The 22,561-nt window shown below is 55.9% G+C and overlaps 4 protein-coding genes across 7 annotated transcripts; 3 read left to right on the forward strand and 1 right to left on the reverse strand.

Moving 5' to 3' along the window:
- Positions 1-688: 688 nt before the first annotated feature.
- LOC102392710 (transmembrane reductase CYB561D2) lies at positions 689-3,691 on the reverse strand. The gene is made up of 4 exons (XM_006053317.4): positions 3,553-3,691; positions 2,981-3,129; positions 2,474-2,511; positions 689-1,520 (listed from the first exon to the last, which is right to left on the reverse strand). Exons 2-4 carry the CDS (start codon positions 3,105-3,107, stop codon positions 1,017-1,019), a joined length of 669 nt encoding a protein of 222 aa, XP_006053379.1. The 5' UTR covers positions 3,108-3,129; positions 3,553-3,691; the 3' UTR covers positions 689-1,016.
- An 8-nt stretch (positions 3,692-3,699) lies between these two features.
- Positions 3,700-7,068, forward strand: NPRL2 (NPR2 like, GATOR1 complex subunit). Of its 2 annotated transcripts, none has more exons than XM_044933719.2 (11): positions 3,700-3,936; positions 4,467-4,558; positions 4,661-4,829; positions 4,983-5,091; positions 5,466-5,602; positions 5,694-5,791; positions 5,911-5,951; positions 6,040-6,159; positions 6,235-6,352; positions 6,619-6,761; positions 6,852-7,068. In XM_044933719.2, the coding sequence occupies exons 1-11, from the start codon at positions 3,859-3,861 to the stop codon at positions 6,917-6,919; spliced, it is 1,173 nt and encodes a 390-aa protein (XP_044789654.1). In that variant the 5' UTR covers positions 3,700-3,858; the 3' UTR covers positions 6,920-7,068. The 2 variants fall into 2 exon arrangements, with proteins under 2 accessions (XP_044789654.1, XP_006053377.1); XM_006053315.4 differs by having other exon boundaries at positions 3,709-3,936; positions 5,911-5,947; positions 6,066-6,159.
- Positions 7,069-7,217: 149 nt separating this feature from the next.
- On the forward strand, positions 7,218-12,680 carry ZMYND10 (zinc finger MYND-type containing 10). Of its 2 annotated transcripts, XM_006053313.4 has the most exons (12): positions 7,218-8,770; positions 9,038-9,146; positions 10,043-10,159; positions 10,286-10,339; positions 10,458-10,592; positions 10,683-10,771; positions 10,861-10,961; positions 11,272-11,444; positions 11,697-11,822; positions 11,908-12,029; positions 12,148-12,273; positions 12,361-12,680. In XM_006053313.4, the coding sequence occupies exons 1-12, from the start codon at positions 8,679-8,681 to the stop codon at positions 12,434-12,436; spliced, it is 1,320 nt and encodes a 439-aa protein (XP_006053375.1). In that variant the 5' UTR covers positions 7,218-8,678; the 3' UTR covers positions 12,437-12,680. The 2 variants fall into 2 exon arrangements, with proteins under 2 accessions (XP_006053375.1, XP_025127706.1); XM_025271921.3 differs by lacking the exon at positions 9,038-9,146.
- A 240-nt stretch (positions 12,681-12,920) lies between these two features.
- RASSF1 (Ras association domain family member 1) lies at positions 12,921-21,957 on the forward strand. 2 transcript variants are annotated; one of them, XM_006053311.4, is made up of 6 exons: positions 12,921-13,331; positions 15,225-15,331; positions 19,491-19,595; positions 19,790-20,087; positions 20,211-20,326; positions 20,998-21,957. In XM_006053311.4, the coding sequence occupies exons 1-6, from the start codon at positions 13,082-13,084 to the stop codon at positions 21,142-21,144; spliced, it is 1,023 nt and encodes a 340-aa protein (XP_006053373.1). In that variant the 5' UTR covers positions 12,921-13,081; the 3' UTR covers positions 21,145-21,957. The 2 variants fall into 2 exon arrangements, with proteins under 2 accessions (XP_006053373.1, XP_006053372.1); XM_006053310.4 differs by lacking the exons at positions 12,921-13,331; positions 15,225-15,331 and adding an exon at positions 15,368-16,057.
- Positions 21,958-22,561: the final 604 nt, after the last annotated feature.

Here is a 22,561-nt window from a genome sequence, read left to right on the forward strand (position 1 = left end):
CTCATTTCTCCCCACGCCCTGTCACACTCTCCCCTGCTCACCACCACATGTCCACTCAAGCAGCCTTCCCAGAGCTGTCACCTCAGACCCTTACTCATTGTCTCTCTCCCTGCACTACCTGGTCAGGGAGGCCCTGCCTGAAGATCTGATAACTAAGGGCCTCTCATCATAAGGAGTTGTTCTTAGCCATGGTTCACTTTGAAGACAAGAGTGCTCCGTGTTTGGCACCTGTGGAGGCAGCCCATCCCCAGCTCCCATCCTGTCACTGCCCGATTGGACCATCACAGTCGAAACTCCCAACACAGTGGGCACCTGGGGAAACTGAAAGGACACAGCCCCACCAATCACAGCTACAGCTACAGCCCTAGGACCTGCTAGGGCCCCAGGTGGCATAGGGCACTCAGCAGCCAGATCCCAGGGGCTGATGTCGCAGGAGCGCTTCAGCCCCTCTGTGAGCAGCCACGGACAGGTCCCCATCTTGCCCAGCTGCCCATTTGTTCCTGCTGATGGTATTAGCAAGAACTATCCCCAGCTCGGGGCTATTCCTCCCATCCAGTCTTTTCAGTCTTTTTTTTTCCTTTTTGACTGCACCTCGTGGCATATGCTTAGTTCCCCCACCAGGGATCAAATCTGCACCCCCTGCATTGGAAGCTCAGAGTCTTAATGACTGGACCATCGGGGAAGTCCCTTCAGTCTTTTTTTTCCACTTTATTTTACTTTCTTCACTTCTGTAATTTCTGGACATACCAGCAAAAGCTGAGTTGCTGGGGGTGGGGGACAGTCTTGCAACCCCAACTTCATCCAGGCACATGATCCATAAACTCCTCTGGGACGGTAGAGAAGGAAGGAAAGGGGAGGCACCGCAGCATGAGGAGCAAGTAACAGTGTCACACACAGGACTCCGGCTGCCCCAGGGCCTGAGGCGTCCTGTGAGCGAGCTGAGGGAGTCCAGGAGGCCTCAAACCCGGCTCCCACGCTGAGGGGCAAATCCAGGCTTTCCCAAGGCTGGGAAGAGTTCACGGCTGGATCCTCTTGCGGTACAGGTAGGCGTTGCTCACCTGGTTCATAATGACCAAGCTGGTAACGACAGGGCAAAGCACAGCCAGGTACCAGACCCCACCGGTGACTGTGGCAGTGAACCAGAGTGAGCACATGCCCAACAAGAGGCTGGTACCCCCCAGAAGGTAGCCCACCAACCCCGAAGTGGCGTGGTAGAGCTTAAGCTTGGCCAGGGGCCATCGAGGCAGCAATTTGGGGTAGAGCAGGCCCACCCCACCCGAGCACTGCAGCCCTGCCCACAGCACAGCTAGCAGCCCTGCCCGCCCATGCCACGTGGCCAGGTGGGCTTTGCCAAGCTGTTCCTTGTGGAGGATGACAAGACCCAGGCCCAGCAGTGCACACAGCAAGGCCAGCAGCTGCAGAACCCAGTGGCAACGCGCTCGGCCCTTCCGTGAAAGGGAGCGCAGCAACGAACTCTCAGGAGAGAACACCAGCAATGCCTCGGTCATCAGGAAAGAGAACTGTGGAGACAGAGATAGGACACTAAATGGGAGTGCTGCCAAGCAGAAGGGCAGTTTTAGATACAACCTAAGCTGCCCACTAGTGTGGGCAGAGTGCCCTTTATTCTCTTCCCCACTATTTGGTGGGGCAAGAGTGGAAAACCATCTGGGACAGAACATGTGTTCTGAGTAACCGCAAGAGGTACCTCTCCACACTTCTTCCTGGGTGCTACTCTGAAATGTCATCTCTGCTATGTTACCCAGCAAACAAGGTTTGAGATGGGGCGGTTATAAATGATTCACAAGCTTTGTTTCCCTGACAGGCCTGGATACAATTTCTTGGCAAGAGTTGTGCACATGGGTGCACTGTTTCAGGGGATATTAGGCACACCACTGTAAATTAAGGTGACAGGAGGCACAGGTACACCCAAATGCATATTTTAACCCTCCTTCCTGGAGGTGGCTAAAGCATCATTTTGTACTTAGACAAACCCATTTGCCCTGCATCTTGATTACCCTAGTTCAAGTCTCAGATATAAACTGGCAGGAGTTGGAGCCTACAGTTCCTCTAACCCCACATCCCACCCCTCCAAATAGATATTAAGTGTCCATTTACATTTAGAGCCCGCTACAGTCCAGGGTGTTCATTGGAAGGATTGATGCTAAAGCTGAAGCTCCAATACTTTGGCCACCTCATGTGAAGAGTTGACTCATTGGAAAAGACTCTGATGCTGGGAGGGATTGGGGGCAGGAGGAGAAGGGGACAACAGAGGATGAGATGGCTGGATGGTATCACCGACTCGATGCACATGAGTTGGGGTGAACTGCGGGAGTTGGTGATGGACAGGGAGGCCTGGTGTGCTGCAATTCATGGGGTCGCAAAGAGTTGGATGCGACTGAGCGACTGAACTGAAGACCACCCCCAGAGCTGTACTTCCTCCCACCCCTAAGAGCTGGCCAGGTTCACTACTTACAGCCAAAGACATAAGCACAGGGTGCCAGGAGAAGAGACCTGGAATGAGAAGAGGAAGCCTCATGAGCCTCAAGAAAGAAGAACCCAGCCACACCAATCCCCACCGACTGAGGAAAATGAGCAGCCCATCACCCAATGATGTGCTGCCAAAATGCAAGCTCTCTCTTACTGCAACAAGCTGACCCCATATCTATTCTCTCTTCCTGGATCCTCCCTGGATCAGAGGCCACCCTTCAACACTTCTCTCAGCCCTCCCTCTTTCCCCCTGTACTTTGCAAGAGACAGCCAAGTGCAGCACCCAGACAAGAGAAGCCAGGTACTCTGTGGGGCCTGGCCAAGCTGGCAGAGCCCTCTCTCTCATCTACTCCACCCTGCATATCCTTCCAGCACGGCATGTCCCTGAGCCAGCCAGGCCTTTCCCAAGAGTCAGACCCAAGGCTTCCTATTGCCCCTGCTCCCCAGGAAAAGTGACAGTTCCCAAAAGTCAGTAGCTATGCATTCTACTTACTGGAGCCAGGCCTGGCAAGTACAGCCACAAAGATGGTGAAGCCCAGGGCCACAAGGTGGGCAGCAGCCCCGGAGGCAGTGCGCAGAGCTCGGTATATGTGTGACTCGGTCTCCACAGAAAGGGCCATGATCAATCAGGCCGGCTATAGCCTGAAAGCATAGCAGAGTGAGCAAGGGCCTCTGGTGCTTGCTGTCCACTCTTCTCACTGGAGCAAGGGTGGCGGAGCAGGAATGCCACTCTCTTCCAAAGAGTTAAGGTAGGAAGGGCCAGCATTAAGGCAGGGCCCAGAAATAGTCGCGGGCTGGTGGCCTGTCAGCCTGTATCCGCATCTGAATTGGCACTGATCACTGGTCCACCTTCCAGGTAAGATACGCAAGGCCGTGTAATAGACTACAAATCCCAGAGTGCACCACGCCGTCGCAGGACGGGAGCGCCTGCTGGAAGGGCGTGAAGCACTACGGGAACTGTAGTTCCCGGCTGCGTCGAAATTACAGCCTGAATCTCTTTGCGCACACCCTTCCCACGTGCAGCTGGCTTGCTGCCTCTACACGCCAGGGATTCGCCTGCCTCACCCGCAGCGCCGACCCGAGGAGGTGGTTCGGTCCCGAACAAGTGGGATTCTCCGGGCGCTAGCCGCGCGCCCTGCCGCTCCGCCGCTTAACTTCCGGGTGCGACGCCTACCCACCCGGGACTTCCTGGACTGTTCTCCGCAGCCACACGGCTGAGTTGCGCTGCGCAGGCGCTGTTGAGCAGATGGCTTCACGGGTGTTATCAGTGCGCAGGCGTGTCTGACCTGGCGGCCCAAGCCTCTGGTCTGTTTCTGACAGGTGCTCCCAGGAATAGAGGCCCCAGCTACAGACCCCGGCCCCACTAGCGCCATGGGCAGCAGCTGCCGCATCGAATGCATATTCTTCAGCGAGTTTCACCCTACGCTGGGACCCAAGATCACCTATCAGGTGCTATCCGGGCTCGCGGGACAATGGGGGATAGAGGGACGCTCCGGGGAGTTCAGTCAGTTGGCTGGAAGCGATGGAACCCCGTGCCCCGTACCGCACGCAGGCACGCCGCTCCCTCGTTCACGGGGAATCGTGAACCACAAGTATATTCAAACCCAGTCCCAAGCTCCCGGTGTGGCAAAACAAGCAAACATCACATAGGCAGTGATTGTGGAAAATGGGGCTGTGTGGGCCCAAGGGAGGTGCCAGGTCCTACGAGAGGTGTGAGTGGTGATCCACTAGTATCCCTGCATGCATAGAAATTTAGGTGTGGGAGGAGTGTGCCAGGTGGAGGGAACAGCATATGCAGAAGCCAGGAGGTAGGTGAAAACATAATGTGTGTGTGGAAACAAAGTTGGAGTAGGCCTGGGTGGATGGGAGAGAGGAGAAACCCTGGAGAAGAGAGCTTAGGTCTTGAAGGTCACCCTGTGTGCTCTGCCTAGTCTCTGTACTAGGTCCTCTAAGGGGCTTCTTGTCACTCCCTTCCACAGGTCCCTGAGGACTTCATCTCCCGGGAGCTGTTTGACACCGTCCAGGTGTACATCATCACCAAGCCAGAGCTGCAGAACAAGCTCATCACTGTGTGAGCCCCTAGCTGGGGAGTGGGCAGGGCTCCTAAGGAGGCGTGGACAGACCTGGGGACAGGAGGAGATTGATTTTGTTCCTACCTGTTCCCCTCGTCCAGCACAGCCATGGAGAAGAAACTGATAGGCTGCCCCGTGTGCATCGAACACAAGAAGTATAGCCGCAATGCCCTGCTGTTCAACTTAGGCTTCGTGTGTGATGCCCAAGCCAAGACCTGTGCCCTTGAGCCCATCGTCAAAAAGCTGGCTGGCTACCTGACCACACTGGAGGTCTGCAACACAATGGGCTTGGGTGGATGGGCAGGCAGAGTTAGGGAAGGTGTTCGCACGTCTCCAAAGCCCTTCAGACCTGGGAACCTGTGAGGGAGGGTGCCAGCCAAGGGTCCTGGGGTATGCCAACCATGCTGTCCTCGCCCCATCCAGCTAGAGAGCAGCTTCGTGTCCACGGAGGAGAGCAAGCAGAAGTTGGTGCCCATCATGACCATCCTGCTGGAGGAGCTAAATGCCTCAGGCCGGTGCACTCTGCCCATCGGTATGGCCCGGCCTCTACAAGGACAGCAGAGGGGTCGAGGAGGAATGGGAAAGTGGCAGAGGAGGGTGGGCCCAGTCAAGGACAAGACTGGTGAACAAATTGGCGGCTAGGAAATAGCCATGAGCTTGGCTGACAGTGTCCAGGGTCCAGTGGATGATGGGATTGGGGAGGGGGAAGCCAGTAGAGTTCTCTGGCTCTGCTCCCTGAACATGTTTCTCCCCCTGAATGGACCTCAGTCTCTTGCTCCATAAAAGGAGGAGATTGGTCCTACCCGGTGCCACCTGTCTGCCTCAAGGGTGGCTGGGAGGACTGCCTGGTAATTGAGGGCCTCTTGGAAGAGTTGGCACTGAGGATATGGGTGGGATCCCCTGCAGATGAATCCAACACCATCCACTTGAAGGTGATTGAGCAGCGGCCTGACCCTCCTGTGGCCCAGGAGTATGATGTACCTGTCTTTACCAAAGACAAGGAGGATTTCTTCAACTCACAGTGGGACCTCACCACACAGCAGGTGTGCTCGCCCGCCCCGGCCATCATGACCTGTGGCTGGCCTCAGCCCTGGCCTCATCCCACGTCTACTGAACCTGTTCTTCCCTGCCCAGATCCTGCCCTACATTGACGGTTTCCGCCACGTCCAGAAGATCTCAGCCGAGGCAGACGTGGAGCTCAACTTGGTGCGCATTGCCATCCAGAACCTGCTGTGAGTGGGGAACAGTGACACCCGGGACAGGTTTACCTGTCAGGAGGAACCCAGGGGCCCTGAGTGTAGGCGCTGGGAAGGCATGGCCCTCAGAAGCTGAGCACTACTGTTTCCCCCAGGTACTATGGCGTTGTGACACTGGTGTCCATCCTCCAGGTAGGTGAGTCTGGGGTCTGATTAAGTGGAGACTGGATCATGTGACTGGGCCCAACTGGGGCTGTGTCAGACTTCCAAGCCCCTTACTCAAGCCCCTGTGCCGCCTACTACCCTCCAGTACTCCAATGTGTACTGCCCGACACCTAAAGTCCAGGACCTGGTGGACGACAAGTCCCTGCAGGAGGCATGTCTTTCCTACGTGACCAAGGAAGGTATTGGCAGGCTCTGGGGGAGGCCATCTCAGGGAGGGCAGGGCCACCTGGAGAGCTGACCCTTGATGCCTGCAGGGCACAAGAGGGCCAGTCTCCGGGATGTATTCCAGTTGTACTGCAGCCTGAGCCCTGGAACTACTGTGAGAGATCTCATTGGCCGCCACCCCCAACAGCTGCAGCACGTTGATGAACGGTCAGAGGGGGCCCCTTGAAGCATGAGAGGTTTGCCTGAGGGGAGGTACATTCTCTGTGTCTCTCTGGAACTCTGGGTCAGAGAGAAAGCAGGAGACACCTAGTGAGCAGAATCACATGGCACTGCTAATCCAGGAAGGCTTCCTGGAGGTGGTGGGTTTTGGAGACCAGTCTGGTCATGGAAACAAAACCGGAGGGGAGACTGGCCTGGCTAGAAGGAAGCCTCGCCCAGAGCATCACCTCTTTCTTCCTTGACACTCATCCCAGGAAGCTGATCCAGTTTGGGCTTATGAAGAACCTCATCCGGCGACTACAGAAGTATCCTGTGCGGGTATCTCGGGATGAGCGGAGCCACCCTGCCAGGCTATACACAGGCTGCCACAGCTACGATGAGATCTGTTGCAAGACAGGTAGAAGCAGGCAGGACCGCTGAGGTGGGGTCAGGGCAGCGTGGCCAACCCCCTCAAGGCTCCTGACCTCACCTCCACCACACCATACAGGCATGAGCTACCAAGAGCTGGATGAACGGCTGGAAAACGACCCCAACATCATCATCTGCTGGAAGTGAGGCTGGTGGCGACTGGACAAGGCACGCAGCTATGGCTACTCTCTTCTGCTAAGCCCTGCCTGGTGCGTGAGGACTAGACCAGAAAACTAGTCCATACTGTCCTAAGGCTGACCCTCATTTCTGTAAATAAAGTCATCCATTTCAACCTACCTTTATTGAAGACTACCTCTGAGCCAGCCACCAGAGAGAACAGCAGCGAATGAACTACCCGTAGTCCTGGCACCCTGGAGCGCCATCTGGTGGGCAGAACCGACAATGGGCATGTAAAAGTGTCCACTAATTATAAACTGAAATAATCAGCCAGAAAGAAACAATCAGAAAGCTGAGATGAAAAGTGAGTTGGGATAGGAGCTGGGACTGCTCTGTATTAGATGGGCAAGGAAGGCCTAGCTGAACTAGTGTAAACCAAACCCTGAAGAAGGAAGAATACACCAGGCAGAGGTAACAGGTGCAAAAGCCCTGAATCAAAATCTGCTTTGGGATATGTGAGGAAGCCAAGGGAAGCCCATGGGACTGGAACATAGAGGGCAAGGGGGAGCGGGGCAAGAAACAAAGTCGGGAGGTAGGACAGGAGGCAAAAGCCTGATTCTGCAGAGCTATGGATAAGCTGCTTTGGACATCCGAAATCTCTCTGACATCTATTCATCACTCAGTGGTGTCCGACTCTTTCGTGACCCCATGCACTGTAGCCCACCAGGCTGCTCTGTCGGGGGAATTCTCCAGGCAAGAATACTGGAGCCATTTTCTTCTCCAGGGGATCTTTCTGACCCAAGGATTGAACCTGGGTCTCCTGCACTTCAGGCAGATTCCTTACCATCTGAGCTACCATAGTATTCAATGTTTTGAGGGCCAGAGGCAGCCAGATCCACTGTCAAGTGAGGAAGGAATGTCTCATGTACAATTTTTTTTTTCTAGCCACGCTGCATGTGGGATGTTAATTCCCCAACCAGTTATCAAATCCACACTCCTTGCATTGGAATCGTGATGTCTTAATCACTGAACTATCGAAGTCCCTCATGTACACCTTTAAAAAACTCCTGGTGGGAATTCCCTGGAGGTCCAGTGTTTAGGATTCCAAGCTCTTAAACTGCCAAGGGCTGGGGTTCGATCCCTGATCAAGGAAATAAGATCCCACATGCTGTAAGGCAGAGGAAAGCTCAGGAAGGTCAAGGGTGGAACCATTTCCACCAGTAACAGTAACATGAGAGGTGATGGCAGGCCCGGACTAGGAAGGAGAGAAGTTGTGAGCCCTGCGCAGTATTTTGGGGATAGAGCCAACGAGGTGGAGCTGGACGCCAGAAATGCTGGAGCGAGGAGGCCACAGAGAGGAGCATCAAATGTGGGCGGAAAGGGAGCCGCTACTGGAAGAGCTGGTGGGGGGCGAGCCGACTTGACATCCATCTGAGGAGGGAGCCTAAGCTGCAGGAGTCTGGAATCCTCGAGCTGCAGCCGTTTGTGAGGGAGAAAGCTCTAGGAGTCCAAAAAGAGTTGCTGCCCGCAGCCTGACTGGCAAGCAAGACGCTGGCGGGTGGGGACCCTGCAGGGGCGGGGCCCAGGTAGCACTGCGCAGGCGCCGAGCTTACCGTTTCCATGGCGGCGAGGACTCACGCGCAGCAACCGCTCCGCAACCGTAGGGTCCCAGACTTCGGCCCCGCGGGAGACCGTGGTCCCCGAGCGTGTCAGCATCGCCACCCCAGAGCCAGCTGCTGCCCGTGGAGAGCCAGACCCCACCTTCACGCTCTCGGTCCGTTGCGGAGACATGGGCGACCTGGAGCTGCTGCTGCCGGGCGAGGCTGATGTGCTAGTACGGGGACTGCGCAGCTTCCAGCTGCGCGATATGGGCTCCAGAGGGTGAGGCCGCTGAATACAGGGTCAGGCGGCGTCATGGGGTCAGAGTCCTTGAGTTGGGGGAGTATGGGCCAGAGTCCTCTGGGGGGAGGGTTTGCCCAGCGTGGAGGGGCCCTTAAGTTGGGGAGGTAAAGCTCTCTGAGATAGGGTTATATGGTCCTGAGCCACCTTGGACCCCTCAGAATCGGGTTAGGCTTCAATAGCACCCAGCCCTGACCCCCACTCCTACTGCACACATGTGCACCCACATGCACACACAACCCGGGGCAGGTGGAACCAGCAGCATGAGAACCTGGAGAAACTGAACATGCAGGCCATCCTCGATGCCACGGCCAGCCAGGGAGAGCCCATCCAGGAGCTGCTGGTCACCCATGGGAAGGTACGCTGGAGTCACAGGCAGGGTTCCTGCCTTTTCACCACCCCACACCCCACCACCAGTCTACCCTCTCAGAAACTGGGTGCCTACACTTCCCTCTGATGGGCACCTTGGCCCTCCCCAAAGGAGAAAGAGTGTGTAGGACCCTGGCATGCCTGGTGGGGAGCAGGGTGCAAGCTGATTAGGGAGATAGTCCTGGATCCTAGAACAGCCTAGGCTGTAGGATGAGGGCCCAGGTTCTAAAGGCATTCCTGAATAGCCTGTCAGGCTAGAGACGGGCCCCCAGTGAAGTGGGGCGGAACTTTGGCATAGAAGGGGACAACCTCCCCAACACAAGAGAGAGGGAGTTAGAAACCAGGAGTTGGCTTGACTGGAATGTGAGCCAGGAGGTGGCACCAGTAGATGACCTGAATCATCACTGACAAAAGGGTTCCTCTGCAAGGAAAAAGTGGAGCCCCCTACTGGTGAGATGGGGTAGGAACAGGGCACTGTGGAAGGACCTCAGAAAAGAGTGAGGCCAAGGCACACAAAAGCCTCTGAAGATCAGAGAACAAGGACAAGAGAAGGCATGAGCAGGAGGCATGAGCAGAAGGCTGGCCTGAGGGTGCACTTGGATGGGGGAGGTGGGGCAAGGGCTCAACTGCAGAGGGAGCATGGCAGCCTGGGGACAAGGCAAGGACCAATCCATATGAAGCCTGGGGGATGGAGACCCTCCCAGAGGTGTTGGAGGCAGCTGGTAATGAAGGTTCAAGGTGCAGGAGAGAGGTTTGGGAAGGAATTCATGGGGCATAGGAGAGCCTAGGGGTCCACGGAGTTTGAGGAGGGCTGAACTGGGCTGACCTGTTGGCAGGCCAAGACAGGCCCATCTCACCCCTTGTCCTCTGCCCTCCCCCTCAAAGATCCCGACGCTGGTGGAAGAGCTGATTGCAGTGGAGATGTGGAAGCAGAAGGTGTTCCCTGTGCTGTGCAAGCTGGAGGACTTCAAGCCCCAGAACACGTTTCCCATCTACATGGTGGTGAGCTGGGCCGTCGGTGCATACCCCTGCCCACCCCTTCAGAGGGCCCTGGACTAGAGAGGGTGGCTGGTAGCCCGTATCCCGCTCTCAGCAGCTCCGGGCCCTATCCTCCTCTTTATGTGACAGTTACACCACGAGGCCTCCATCATCAACCTCCTGGAGACAGTGTTCTTCCACAAGGTGAGGAGCCGCCTTGCCCATTGGCTACTGCCCTCGGCAAGAGTCTGGCGGCGAGGGGGGTTGTGTCTGTGTGGCCAGAGCATCAGAGCCAGGATGTTTCCCCCTCCCTGCCCTTCAGGAGGTGTGCGAGTCAGCAGAGGACACTGTCTTGGACCTGGTGGACTACTGCCACCGCAAACTGACTCTCCTGGTGGCCCAGAGTGGCCGTGGTGCCCCTCCTGAGGAGGAATCCCAGTACAGCAGCCCCATGCAGGTGGGCTGAGGTGCCCTGGGGTTGGCAAGGGCTAGACCCCGGTCCCCCTTAGCTTGAACACCATGTGCCCCACCCTACCCCCCACCCCAGGAGCTGCAGAAGCAGGCAGAGCTGATGGAATTTGAGATTGCGCTGAAGGCCCTCTCAGTGCTTCGCTACATCACAGACTGTGTGGACAGGTGGGCAACCCAGTCAGGCCTGGGGCCTGCAGTGGAGGGCTGGGAGCCTGGGCCTGTCACCTCCGCTCACCTCCCCATCCCCATCCTAGCCTTTCCCTGAGCACCTTGAGCCGCATGCTCAGCACTCACAACCTGCCCTGTCTCCTGGTGGAATTACTGGAGCACAGTCCCTGGAGCCGACGGGAAGGAGGTAAGGTCCTCCTCCACCTGCCTAAGCCCCAGTTCACTGCTTCCAGGACATCTTCCAGGATTGATGGGGTGAACCACTTGCAGCCAGATAAACTTTGCCCCCTTGCCCAAAGAAAATACCAGGATGTTTCCCCCACAGTGGGCCTAGACCTGGACTCTGTTGTAGGCAAGGCCTGTGTGTCCACTATTGAGGAGTCACGCTGCTCTGAAGTGAGCCCCAGCCCAGCGTGGGTGTGTGCTGTGGCCCACGCAGCTGGATCATTCAAAGCGCACGCAATGCCTTCACCCCGTATGTTGGTTCCTCTTCCCAGGCAAGCTGCAGCAATTTGAGAGCGGCCGTTGGCAGACAGTGACCCCCTCGGAGCAGCAAAAACTGAGCAAGTTGGATGGGCAGGTGTGGATCGCCCTATACAACCTGCTGTTAAGCCCTGAGGCCCGGGCCCGTTACTGCCTCACAAGCTTTGCCAAAGGACAGCTACTAAAGGTAGGGAACTCCTCCTACGTGAGTGTCCACAGCCCCTGCCCTGCCGTGGGTCACCCTTGATGTTTATTTTTGCCCGCCTACCTCAGCCGCAGCCCTCTCTCCACACCTTGGGCCTCAGGTGATAACAGCAGCTAGTGGGACCTGGGTCCCACTGGCACCCTCAGCCCAGTCCAGCCCAGCCCAGGCCCTCTCTGTTCCCCAACCCTCTGGTCAGCACCGCCTCACACTGGCCTCCCCTGGACACCCTTGCAGCTCCGGGCCTTCCTCACAGACACACTGCTCGACCAGCTGCCCAACCTGGCAGACCTGCAGGGTTTCCTCGCTCACCTGGCCCTGACTGAAGCCCAGCCCCCTAAGAAGGACCTGGTGTTGGAACAGGTAGGCTCTTGGAAGTTAGTTGGTCAGGACCACTGCTCACTTGACCAGCTCCTCCTCCCTGCCACTCTTTGCTTCTCTTCCCCAGATCCCAGAAATCTGGGAGCGGCTAGAGCGAGAGAACAAAGGCAAGTGGCAGGCTATCGCCAAGCATCAGCTGCGGCATGTATTCAGCCCCTCAGAGCAGGACCTGAGGCTGCAGGCTCGAAGGTGAGGCCTCCTAAGCCAGCAGAAGAGGGAGAAGGGAGGCAGCGGCGTGGATGTGGGTGGGGTTGCTCCTGTCCCCCCACCCACAGGTCCAGCAAGTCCTTCCGGACCCTTTTTCCAGGTGGGCTGAGACCTACAGACTGGATGTGCTCGAGGCAGTGGCTCCAGAGCGGCCCCGCTGCGCCTACTGCAGTGCAGAGGCCTCCAAGCGTTGCTCCCGGTGCCAGAATGAGTGGTATTGCTGCAGGTAAGGGCATCCCAGGACCTTGGACCCCTAAGTTCCACTCCCATACCCCTTGGAGCACTGCATCTTCACCAGCCCATTTGCCCGCAGGGAGTGCCAAGTCAAGCACTGGGAGAAGCATGGAAAGGCTTGTGTCCTGGCAGCCCAGGGGGACAGAGCCAAGTGAAGGCTGCAGCTGCTGAGGGCCAACCACCCATGCCTACAACCCACTCGAGTGTCCCCGCCAAAACCTCTGGATCTCAATCTGGCCTCTGCAAGTGCCCCAGCCTCCCGGGTGGTGAGGATAGTAGGCGGGAAGAGCTGTTGACCCATCTACCCCCCAGCTAAGCGTTCCCCACTTCCTGCTCTATCAGGCGGGAAGGCTTAGGGTGCAGCCTCCCCAAGCTGGGGCAGGAGGCCTGGGCGGGGGGCGGGGGGGGTACGGGGTGGGGGAACAAGGGCCGGATGTGGGGACCCTCTTCCTCTAGTACTGTAAAGTAAAGCTAGCTTCCACAAACGCCTGTTTCCGCGTGGCCCCTTGAGGTCGTCGTGGTTGTTAAGAGGAGGGGAGTGGCTCGCTGGATGAAGGGAGGATAGGAAACGGAGGGCGGGGACTCTGAGAGAGCAGCCCCCAGCCGCACCCGCCGTCCCACTCCGCCTGCGGGCCGACACAGCGCGGGCGCCCAGGTTTCCATTGCGCCGCTGTCCTCTGCTCTCCCGCGGCTCTGCCTGAATCCTGGAGGCGGCGCCGAATCGGGGCCCGCCCCGCGGACCCGCCCGCCCCGCGCTCGCTAGCGCCCAGAACCGGCCGGAGACCCGGCCCGACCGGGCCATGTCCGCTGAGCCTGAGCTCATTGAACTGCGGGAACTGGCACCCGAACGGTGCGCCGCCCCGGGGCGCACCCGGCTCGAGCGTGCCAATGCACTGCGCATCGCGCCGGGCACAGCGCGCAACGCCGCAAGGCAGCAGGTCCCGGGCCGGGGCCACCGCTTCCAGCCCGCGGGGCCCGCTACGCACACGTGGTGTGACCTGTGTGGCGACTTCATCTGGGGCGTCGTGCGCAAGGGTCTGCAGTGCGCGCGTGAGTAGCGGACCCAAGAGCTGGCGGGATCGAAACGGGCAGCCAAGGGACAGCCCCGTCGCTGAGGGCCAAGTTGCGATGGAGGGGGTCAGGGGGGATGGTCCCCACGGACCAGGTCCGTTACCTTTGCCCCATAGCACAAGAGAGTGCGGGCTGATAGTTTATAACCTTGCCAAGCTCCACCTGCTTCTGAGACAGTTAGGCAAACGCGCTTGTCTGTAAATAAGGTGCTACTTTCAAGTTTAACCACTGCCTTGGCCCTTCTTGAGAAAGGCTTGTGCCTGTCAGTCTCTGGACTCACATTCTTACACTTGCCCCTTTGGAAAGATTCACTTGCCAAGTCCCCCAGGAGAATGCCTGTGGTGAAGGGAACTTACCCACCTATGGGAGAAGGCCTGGAAATAGTCAGAAACTTGGGCACAGGGCTGCAAGCAGGAGTTTTGAGTCTGCCTTTAGCAAATACCTATTGCAGGTTCAGTCAACCAGCTGCTAAAACATGAAACACAACCACACACCAGTTGGTGCTTCTGCCCTCCCAGAAATCACCAGCAAGCTGAGGTTGCTGTCTCACTGGCCATACACCATCTGGAAACACTTGGGATGCTTTTATAGCCCTCCAAACCCCTACCCTTGGATCTTACTGCAGATCTGTTGAATCAGTCAGGTCACTGAGAGTGTACCAGCGGTTTTTAAAAACAGGTCGTTCTAATGTGTAGCCTGGGTTGAGAATCACTGCTCTGGCCCATTTAGGAACTTAGGGAAGATGTCCCAAGCCTGTGTGTGATGGAGACTCTCTCATCTAGTACAGGAGTTTGTCTTTATTCAGCTAGGATGAGTATGGGACTTGTGGCAGCATACAAAGCATGACAAGGCCTGGGAGATAGCAGTGTTCCTAAGGAGAAATGGAGTGGCCATGGGAATGAAAAACAGGACAATTTGGGTGTGTGTCAGAGGCAGAAACAAGAGAGGAATCAAGGATGAGTTGGGTGGTTTGGTTTGGTTTTTGTATTTTGCTGAGTTGAGGAAATCTGGCAAGGGCAGGGGTGAGGAGAAGTGAAGAATTAAAAGGAGTAGGAAAGTGAGTTAAATGTTGGCCATGTCTGCTTGAAATGTTTATTGGACAGCCAAATGAAGATACTGACACACAGAATTTGATCTCAAGGAGGTCAGATGGAAGCCTTGGATCTAAGGTAGGTCAGTGTACACAGAGAAGAAAAGCGATCAGGACTGGGCCTCGGACACCCTACCATTAGATCTGGAAGCTGAAACAGAACTGAAGCCCCCTGAGCAGGGGCTACAGTGAAGTGAGAGGAAAACCGCGGTAGTGAGGGCCCCCCGGGGAATCCGGAAAGCAAGCATTGGAGGATGCTGAAGAGGTGAAGAAGGGACCACCGCATTCCGCGGTGCGGTCTCTGAGTTTCCTGGAGGGAGGTGAGCAAGACTGACTGGAATGGGTAGAGGATGAACGCGAGGAATTAAGAGACCAGTGTTGGTAAGTTTTGAGTGTAAGGGGAATAGAGAAAAAGGACACGAAACGGCACTGAGTTAAAAGTTGTTGTTTTTTTTTTTTGTTTCCCCCTCCAGTAAATGGGAGGAGGGAGGGACGCTGATAATGAGGAAGGGGAAGTTCTGCCCTAGGCTCTAGAAATCCAACTGTTGAGCAGGCCTGGATCCCTAACAGCATGAAGTTTTCCCTGCCAGTTTCCAGGCGCTGGGGGCGGGGGGGACTCTAAAATCTGAGTGCCAGTGGGTGTTAACGGGAACTGAGATAAGGCCAGTCATGGAGAACACGACAAGCAACGGCCTTCATCCTGGGGCTTCGCTTCTGTCCCTGGGACGCTCCTCCGAGCTGGTGCTGGGGTTCGTCCACCTTACGGCCAGGCCTCTCTGCAGATTGCAAGTTCACCTGCCACTACCGCTGCCGCGCGCTCGTCTCCCTAGACTGCTGCGGGCCCCGGGACCTGGGCTGGGAACCGGCGCTGGAGCGGGACACGAATGTGGTGAGCGCGGGACTGGGGAGCTTACGGGCAAGGCAGGGATGCGTGGACGAGCGGGCCACACTGCAGGCGTTCCCTAGGGCCGCCCGGCGCTACGCGCAATAAACGTTTTGATAGCCGACTTCCCGGTGGCAGAGAGTGGCTAATTCTGCGCGCGGGCTCCACGGGGTGCCGGGAGGTGCTGACTCGGCCCTAATCGCCCGGAGCCGCCCAGACTACGCGCAAGTGCAACTTCCGCACCTTCCCGCAGCTGCATCCGGCCTCGAGGCCACGCTGGTGCACATGCGCACAAGCTCCTTAGTGTCCCTTGGGAGGCGGGGCCTGCGAGAAGGCGCTGATCTGAGGGCTGAGATCATTCTTGGAGGCGAGGCGTGTGTGACCCCGCCCTTCGACAGCCTTCCTCCAATGAGACGACAGCTAGATCCTGGCTGTCTACGTTTCAGTGTTAACGGTTGCGGCGCGGACACTGGTTCCGGCGCACGCACACTCATATACGGGCGCGCACGCGTACACGCGCTTGGGGCGGTGGTGGGAGTCTACCGGTGCACCGGAGCTGGCGGGCTGGCGGGCGTGGCGATGGGTGAGGCGGACGCGGGAACGCCTTCCTTCGAGATGACTTGGAACAGCACGACAAGCAGTGGCTACTGCAGCCAGGAGGACTCGGACTCAGAGCTCGAGCAGTACTTCACTGCGCGTACCTCGCTGGCGCGCAGGCCGCGTCGGGACCAGGTGGGGACTGGGGGTTGAGGGAGGCGGGGGGTGGGGGGGCGATCGCTGGGATCCCGCCCCTCCACGGTACGTTGCAGTCTCGAGAGTTTGTGGGCCGCTCCGCCCTCCTGTCAGCGTGGATCTCGAATCGGACCGGGGCCAGCCCTCGGAACCGTGTGTCTGGCTTTCAGCACATCGGTACTGGGTGCCGAGCCCTTGCTGTTTCTTGTCACAGACCGGTTGAACCAGGGGAAGCAGCTGAGTGGCTTGGGGTAGACCAGCGACAGGCATTATCTACCCCTTACTAAGGCTGACTGTGCAGTCTAGACTACCACCTCGATTTCCGCGTGTGGGCGCTCCCACCCCTTCTCTGGGGGACCTGGAGGAAGTGGAGGGGGAGGAGTCCTCGCCGGGAATTGAGAAGTGTGTTTAGGAGAGAGGCAAAGGAAGGTCGGAGAGAGGCAAAGGAAGGTCCAGGCCCCTCCATTCCCACTCCTGGATGGAGCTAGCTTGATCCCCACCTCTTGCTGGTCCCGGCCTGTCACCAGCTGCTGGAATGTGGAAGATTCTCAGTCTCCCCTCCTCTTCAGTGGACCAGGAGTACTCGCTTGGGCAGCATATATAGAAAAATCAGAGCAGACCAGGGGATCTGGGAATAGCCGGGAAGGAAGCCTTGTTTTGGACTGTCAGCATTCAGGAGCACTTCACCCAGGAAAGGTGGGAAAGGCTAGATTGTAAAATGCCCTGAGTGGGATCAAGAGATAGGGGTTACTAATCTAGGACTATAAAGTGTGGTACTGGCGCAGCTGTGCCTCTGAGAGCCTCCCAGATGTCCCCATTATCAGAGACCTCTGTGCTGTGTACCATGAGTGTGACCTCCAGGCTCAGAGCTGGTACACCTCGGCAGAGCAGGAAAGAGAGATGGGGACCATGAAGTGAAGTTCAGTATACCTGGCAGCAATGGGGCAGAATTCCTTACATGAGCCAAGAGAAAGGAGTTATGGGTGATTATGGGTGATTATTTAGATGAAAATTCTATACCTTGAAAGCTCAGTCCAGAGTTTGGGTGCAAGGTTTGAGGGTGGATCCCTGGGACTGTCCCTCTGTCACTCAGGCCTGAGCCATTTTCCATCGTGGAAAGGTGAGAAAAACCACAAGACACTAACCAATTGAAAAGCAGGCTGTGGAGTCCCAAGATACATACATATCTTGTATGTAAGATATGTATACCTATGGCTGATTCATGTTGATGTATGGCAGAAACCAACATGATATTATAAAGCGATTATCCTTCAGTTAAAAATAAGTTAAAAAAAAACCATCAGTCACTCTGGACAGTGGCAGAGTAGAGGGTGAGTGGCTAGAGTGCAGCAGAAGGGAAATTCCAAGGTCCTGTTGTATGTCCCTCGGGGACAACTTGTGGAATTCTCCTCCAGCAGTCAGTTTTAGAAAATGGAAAATGAAACTTTCTCCTCTAGAATCCTGGCAGGACAGTGCAGTACCTCCAGTCCCAAGTCCTTGAGGGAGGTTCACCTGGAGGGAACTGGGAAGGGGCTGGAACTGAGGTCACTGCATCCCAGTTTGGAGCTCTTGGACAACCCAGGAAGGGAAGAGGGAGGACCCAGGCTAGAGCTCAGAGCCATCATAAGGAAGGGGAATAAGTGAGTAGCATCCCTTTGATCACCCTGTTCTGTAAACAGAATTCTCTTCCTTTTTGCCCTGGTGCTAGATTCTGCTCAGCTTTCCTCCTGCCCCTAGCACCTCTTCCATCCTGACAGTCTTTTCCCCTGGGGCATGCCTTGTCCAAAATCCTCTCCTTGGATGGAACAAACACTCCATCCTTTATTCCCAGCCCCTCTGGCCATCATTTTATCCCCCCACATCCCTCATTTTCCAGGATCCAGACCATTTGTTCTTACCAGTCCTATAAGATTTTCAACTGTCTCCAACAAGGTTTCTGCTCGAGTTTTTCACTTCTCAATGCTCTTTTCTATCTACGAGACTTTTGGAAGCTTGGGGAAGCAAATAGGCTTTGGTTCCCATCCCTTCTCCAGAGCCTCAGTCCTCAGTGTCAACAGCTTGCTGACAGCTGAACAGCTGCAGGTACTAGGTGAAGAGCATATTACTAAAAGGCTGTGAACTCTACCCTACCCCCTCATCTGTCCTTCCTATTGTTCTCATGAGATGGTGTAAGCTTGAAAGTGAAAGCATTAGTCACTCAGTCCTGTCCAAATCTCTGCAACCCCTTAGGCTGTAGCCTTCCAGGCTCCTCTGTCCATGGGATTTCCGAGGCAAGAATGCTGGAGTGGGTAGCCATTTCCTTCTCCAGAGGATCTTCCCCACCCAGGGATTGAATCCAGGTCTCCTTGCATTGCAGGCAGGTTCTTTACCATCTGAGCCATCAGATGGTTTAAGCTTAGGGGGCTCCAAAGCAGTAGCCAGGAAGAAGTCTGGCTGTCCTGGGCTCAAAGCTGAGCACAAGATTAAGGTTATTCTGCAGAAGACCTTCTGATGGGAACTTCTCTGGGACAGTGCATTGGTCAGTGATGATCTCAGCTGAGTCTGTGACACTCCCATTCCTACTAGGGCCTGTCTGACGTCAACAGGAAGTAAGGCTGATGCAATGAGACAAGGGAGTTTGGCTGAAGCCCTGGCCCATACGCCACCCTTCTGACAAGAATCCAGTCCCTGGAGGAGCAAGGGGAAGGGCTGAGTGGCAGAGCTAAAATCTTTGAGCTAAACCTTCTAGACAGCAGGGAGGAGGTGCATAAGCTTCCCTGTTTGGCACTTGTGTGACAGGCTCTACTAGAAGGCTGCCCATGTCCACCTCTGGCAGATTGGAGCCTGGCCTGAGGCTGCCTTTTGTGCAACTTGGGTCAAGATCAAATGACATGTCATAGTGGTTTTCTCACTGTGTCTGAGACATGTAGGCCTGGCCCAAGTCCCCCACCAAGAAGTGTTAAGGTTGTAGCAGTTGCCCCTCTCCTCCTTCCCCCTGGTGGCTGGTCTCCTGGTGTGCACCAATCCCTATACCTCTCCCCCTGCGGTGAGTCATGGTCAAGGCCAAGAGGCAAAGTGAACTGCCTTCTCCAGGATACACCTTGACCCCACCCAACTAGGGTGCTGAGATCAAGCTGTTCCTTCTCAGAGTCCCTGATCTTATCCTGGCCTTGATTTCAAGGTGTCCTTAGAATCTTCCCCAGGGCTGAGGAGGCTCCAGGCCAGCAGCAGAGAAGCCAAATGATTCTGCCTTGGCTGTCTCCATAAAATGCAGAACCAGAAGCTGTGATGGTTTCCTCTCATCAGGCCATGAACTGTGTCGTCAGTTTCCAAAGGCTGCCCACAGGCCATTTTACAGAGTGGTCCACCCGGAGTTTATCTTCTTGCCTTTGACATGCATTGCAGAGGAATGGGTTCTGTGAGGGCCCTCTCTCCATGCCTGCCCATCTTTCAGGATGAGCCCGTGGAGTGGGAGACACCTGACCTTTCTCAAGCTGAGATCGAGCAGAAGATCAAGGAGTACAATGGCCAGATCAACAGCAACTTGTTCATGAGCCTGGTGAGTTGACAGCCTGTTCTGGAGATAGGAACCCAGCCATGTGCCTGATGCCCAGAAGGTCAGAGTTGAGGTATTCTTGGGAAGGCCCGAGCAGTGATTTATTCACACCCACCCTAGCCCCAAGTGGACTGGTAGGGTCCAGTCCTGTTGCATCTCACCTGGCACCTAATCACAGTTTGGTTTTTCCTCTTTAGAACAAGGATGGCTCCTACACAGGCTTCATCAAGGTTCAACTGAAGCTGGTGCGCCCTGTCTCAGTTCCCTCCAGCAAGAAACCACCCTCCCTGCAGGATGCCCGGCGAGGCCCAGGGCGGGGCACAGCTGTGAAACGCCGCACCTCCTTCTACCTGCCCAAGGATGCTGTCAAGCACCTGCACGTGTTGTCACGCACGCGGGCACGTGAGGTCATCGAGGCCCTGTTGCGCAAATTCCTGGTGGTGGATGACCCTCGCAAGTTTGCACTCTTTGAGCGGGCTGAGCGCCATGGCCAAGGTGGGCTTCCCACCCCATCCCACCATGTGTGAGGGTATATATACATGTGCCTGTGCATGCAGGAGCTGAGGGGGCTGTGCCTGGCTCTAGTTAAACCCTCCCTTCCCTCTGCTTGGCCCACAGTGTACCTCCGGAAGCTGTCCGATGATGAGCAGCCCCTACGCCTCCGGCTCCTTGCAGGGCCCAGTGAGAAGGCCCTAAGCTTTGTGCTGAAGGAGAATGACTCTGGGGAGGTGAATGTGAGTAACAGCTCTCCTTAGTTTCTTGGGTGTGACTGGGTGGGACTGGAGGGTTGCAGCTACTGTAAGACTTGAAGGAGCAACAGGGCTGCGGACAAGCCCTGCAAAGCCTCTGCAGAAGTGTGTGAGCCTTGCAGCTAAAGTGGAGGTTTCCAGGAAATTCATGCCAAGGTCTAGGGCTTGTCTCAGGAAACCAGGAAGAACTATCTTGATGCACTGCTCTTTCCTGTCGTGGGAAGTCCTCAGGAGATGCAGGAGTCCATCCGATGGCGTGGTGATCTCAGGCCAGGTCAGAGCCACACAGATAGGCACAGGACAACACGGAGGTGCCCATCTTTAGGCATTAGAACTTTTTACCGGGAAGCTCTCCAGCTCCAAGGTAGTGCCTCTGCAGAGTGAGATTAAACTCAGAGAAAGGAGGCATGACCTGTCCACAGGTAGCTAAGGAACATTGGTTTGGTTGCCTGTCTGCGAGATCACTGCCCTACTTTGTGGGACCCATCTTCTCTATGTATTGTTGTTGGGAATCTTAACACAGACCACTCAGGCAAGAACCTGACACTGGAAAGCACCATCCTAGCTGCATGATTGTGATAAAGTCATCTTCTTTCGGGAGAGCCTGCCAGCTTGGTAGTGCCTGCTGTAGCTTGTGTCTCCCTATCCCCCTCCAGTGGGACGCTTTCAGCATGCCTGAGCTACACAACTTTCTGCGCATCTTGCAGCGGGAGGAAGAGGAACACCTCCGCCAGATCCTGCAGAAGTACTCCTATTGTCGCCAGAAGATCCAGGAAGCCCTGCACGCCTGCCCCCTGGGGTGACCTCTTGTACCCTGGGGTGGAAGGAGGAGAGTAGGCAGCGCCAAGGGCATGCCGTGTGAGTGTGCAAAGGCCCCTGTGGCCTGAGGAATGAGTGTGCATGGAGGCCCTCTCTTGCTGGGGGAACGAGCCCAGAGAACAGCGAAGGAGCTGGCCCCCTGTGTCCACCAGTGGGTGGAGCAGAGCATGGTTCTTCACCCTTCTGCCTGTCACGTACTGGGTCATGGTGGGCCAGGGTTGCCCTGAGAAGCTGCTCCAGGCTTGCAGCATGGGTAGAGGAGACAGAAGTCTCTTTAAATTTGTGTCTCAGATATGAGAATCTTGGAGACCCTCCAAACAGAATAGGGTCGTTTGCAGGGATGGGGGCCCTTGTCTATGCAGAACGGTTGTGTGATTTGGGTCTTTGATGGGGGAGGGGGGTGTCTCAGGATAGCCCTATCAGAACCAAGGTTGGGTGTTCAAGATAAGACAGGCATCAAGGAAGAGTCTAGGGTTCCCTCTCTAGCACCCTCTGACCCCTTACACACCTTCAGGTCAGGGAGTGCTGGCTAAGGGTGCAGCAATAGTGCCTCTGCCTCCTCCAAGGAGGATGTCCCCGGGCCAGGCTCTCTGTGAATGTGGGCAATGGCCCAGGTGTCTGTGCCTTGTTTGCCAGTCAAAGCCAGGGTCTTTCCCTTGGGTATTTTTGATGATGTGTGCGAATGTATGTACTGTTTTGTGGCCTCAGCTGAATGCCTCCTGTGGGGAAAAGGGTGGGGGTGACAGTCATCAGGGCCTGGGGTCTGAGAGAATTGGCTAAATAAAGATTTAAGAATTCTCCTGCTTTTGGATTCTTTATTATGGGCCCTCATCTGTAATTGCCCCACAAGCCAGTGGCTGCCAAGATTGATGGACAGGCTCACAGTAACTATGGGACAAATCTGTGAAGGATGTGGTATATGGATATGTACTCAGTCATCACTCAAACCCTGTGACTAAGGTTGTAGTGGGGGTAAGAACATCAACTGCCAGAGCTTAGAGAAACCACACACTCCATGCTGTGGAATGCACTTCACCAAATATTGAGATACTATTGTGGACCAGACACTGGTCATGGTACCAAAGGTACAGATGTTAATGTCCACAAACCTTCATAAAGCAAGGCTTCTGGTGGGTTTGGAAAGTACACTGAATTTGAAGTTCTTTGGCCCTGAATGTAGATATACAACCATAGGCTAATTCCTTAATTTTATTTAGGTTCAGTTTCTCCTCCACATGCCACAATTGGGGATGGCAAAAAAGGTATGGGATAGAAGCCAGATGGGCACTGACCAGTCTGGCCTGGAGTCAGGCCCTAAAGTGTTGGTTTGGGGGAGGTACCCGGTGGTTGGGCAGGTCCGCTGAGCCTGACCTCTAGGGGTCGGGGACATAAGAGCCGCCA

Source organism: Bubalus bubalis, chromosome 21 (assembly GCF_019923935.1).
Source record: "Bubalus bubalis isolate 160015118507 breed Murrah chromosome 21, NDDB_SH_1, whole genome shotgun sequence".
NCBI lineage: Eukaryota > Metazoa > Chordata > Mammalia > Artiodactyla > Bovidae > Bubalus > Bubalus bubalis.

Excerpts from the sequence above, each read along its gene's own strand:
- LOC102392710 (XM_006053317.4), bottom strand. The coding sequence starts at position 3,107 with ATGGCCCTTTCTGTGGAGACCGAGTCACACATATACCGAGCTCTGCGC. Across the intron at positions 2,512-2,980 it reads ACTTGCCAGGCCTGGCTCCA|GTCTCTTCTCCTGGCACCCT; the intron begins GTAAGTAGAATG and ends TTCTCATTCCAG. Across the intron at positions 1,521-2,473 it reads CTGTGCTTATGTCTTTGGCT|TTCTCTTTCCTGATGACCGA; the intron begins GTAAGTAGTGAA and ends CTGTCTCCACAG.
- NPRL2 (XM_044933719.2), top strand. The coding sequence starts at position 3,859 with ATGGGCAGCAGCTGCCGCATCGAATGCATATTCTTCAGCGAGTTTCAC. Across the intron at positions 5,952-6,039 it reads GGTGTCCATCCTCCAGGTAG|CCCCTGTGCCGCCTACTACC; the intron begins GTGAGTCTGGGG and ends CCCTTACTCAAG. Across the intron at positions 6,160-6,234 it reads TTCCTACGTGACCAAGGAAG|GGCACAAGAGGGCCAGTCTC; the intron begins GTATTGGCAGGC and ends TGATGCCTGCAG.
- ZMYND10 (XM_006053313.4), top strand. The coding sequence starts at position 8,679 with ATGGGCGACCTGGAGCTGCTGCTGCCGGGCGAGGCTGATGTGCTAGTA. Across the intron at positions 8,771-9,037 it reads CGCGATATGGGCTCCAGAGG|GTGGAACCAGCAGCATGAGA; the intron begins GTGAGGCCGCTG and ends AACCCGGGGCAG. Across the intron at positions 10,772-10,860 it reads ATCACAGACTGTGTGGACAG|CCTTTCCCTGAGCACCTTGA; the intron begins GTGGGCAACCCA and ends TCCCCATCCTAG.
- RASSF1 (XM_006053310.4), top strand. The coding sequence starts at position 15,611 with ATGCGCACAAGCTCCTTAGTGTCCCTTGGGAGGCGGGGCCTGCGAGAA. Across the intron at positions 19,596-19,789 it reads GCAACTTGTTCATGAGCCTG|AACAAGGATGGCTCCTACAC; the intron begins GTGAGTTGACAG and ends TTTCCTCTTTAG. Across the intron at positions 20,088-20,210 it reads GGCTGAGCGCCATGGCCAAG|TGTACCTCCGGAAGCTGTCC; the intron begins GTGGGCTTCCCA and ends CTTGGCCCACAG.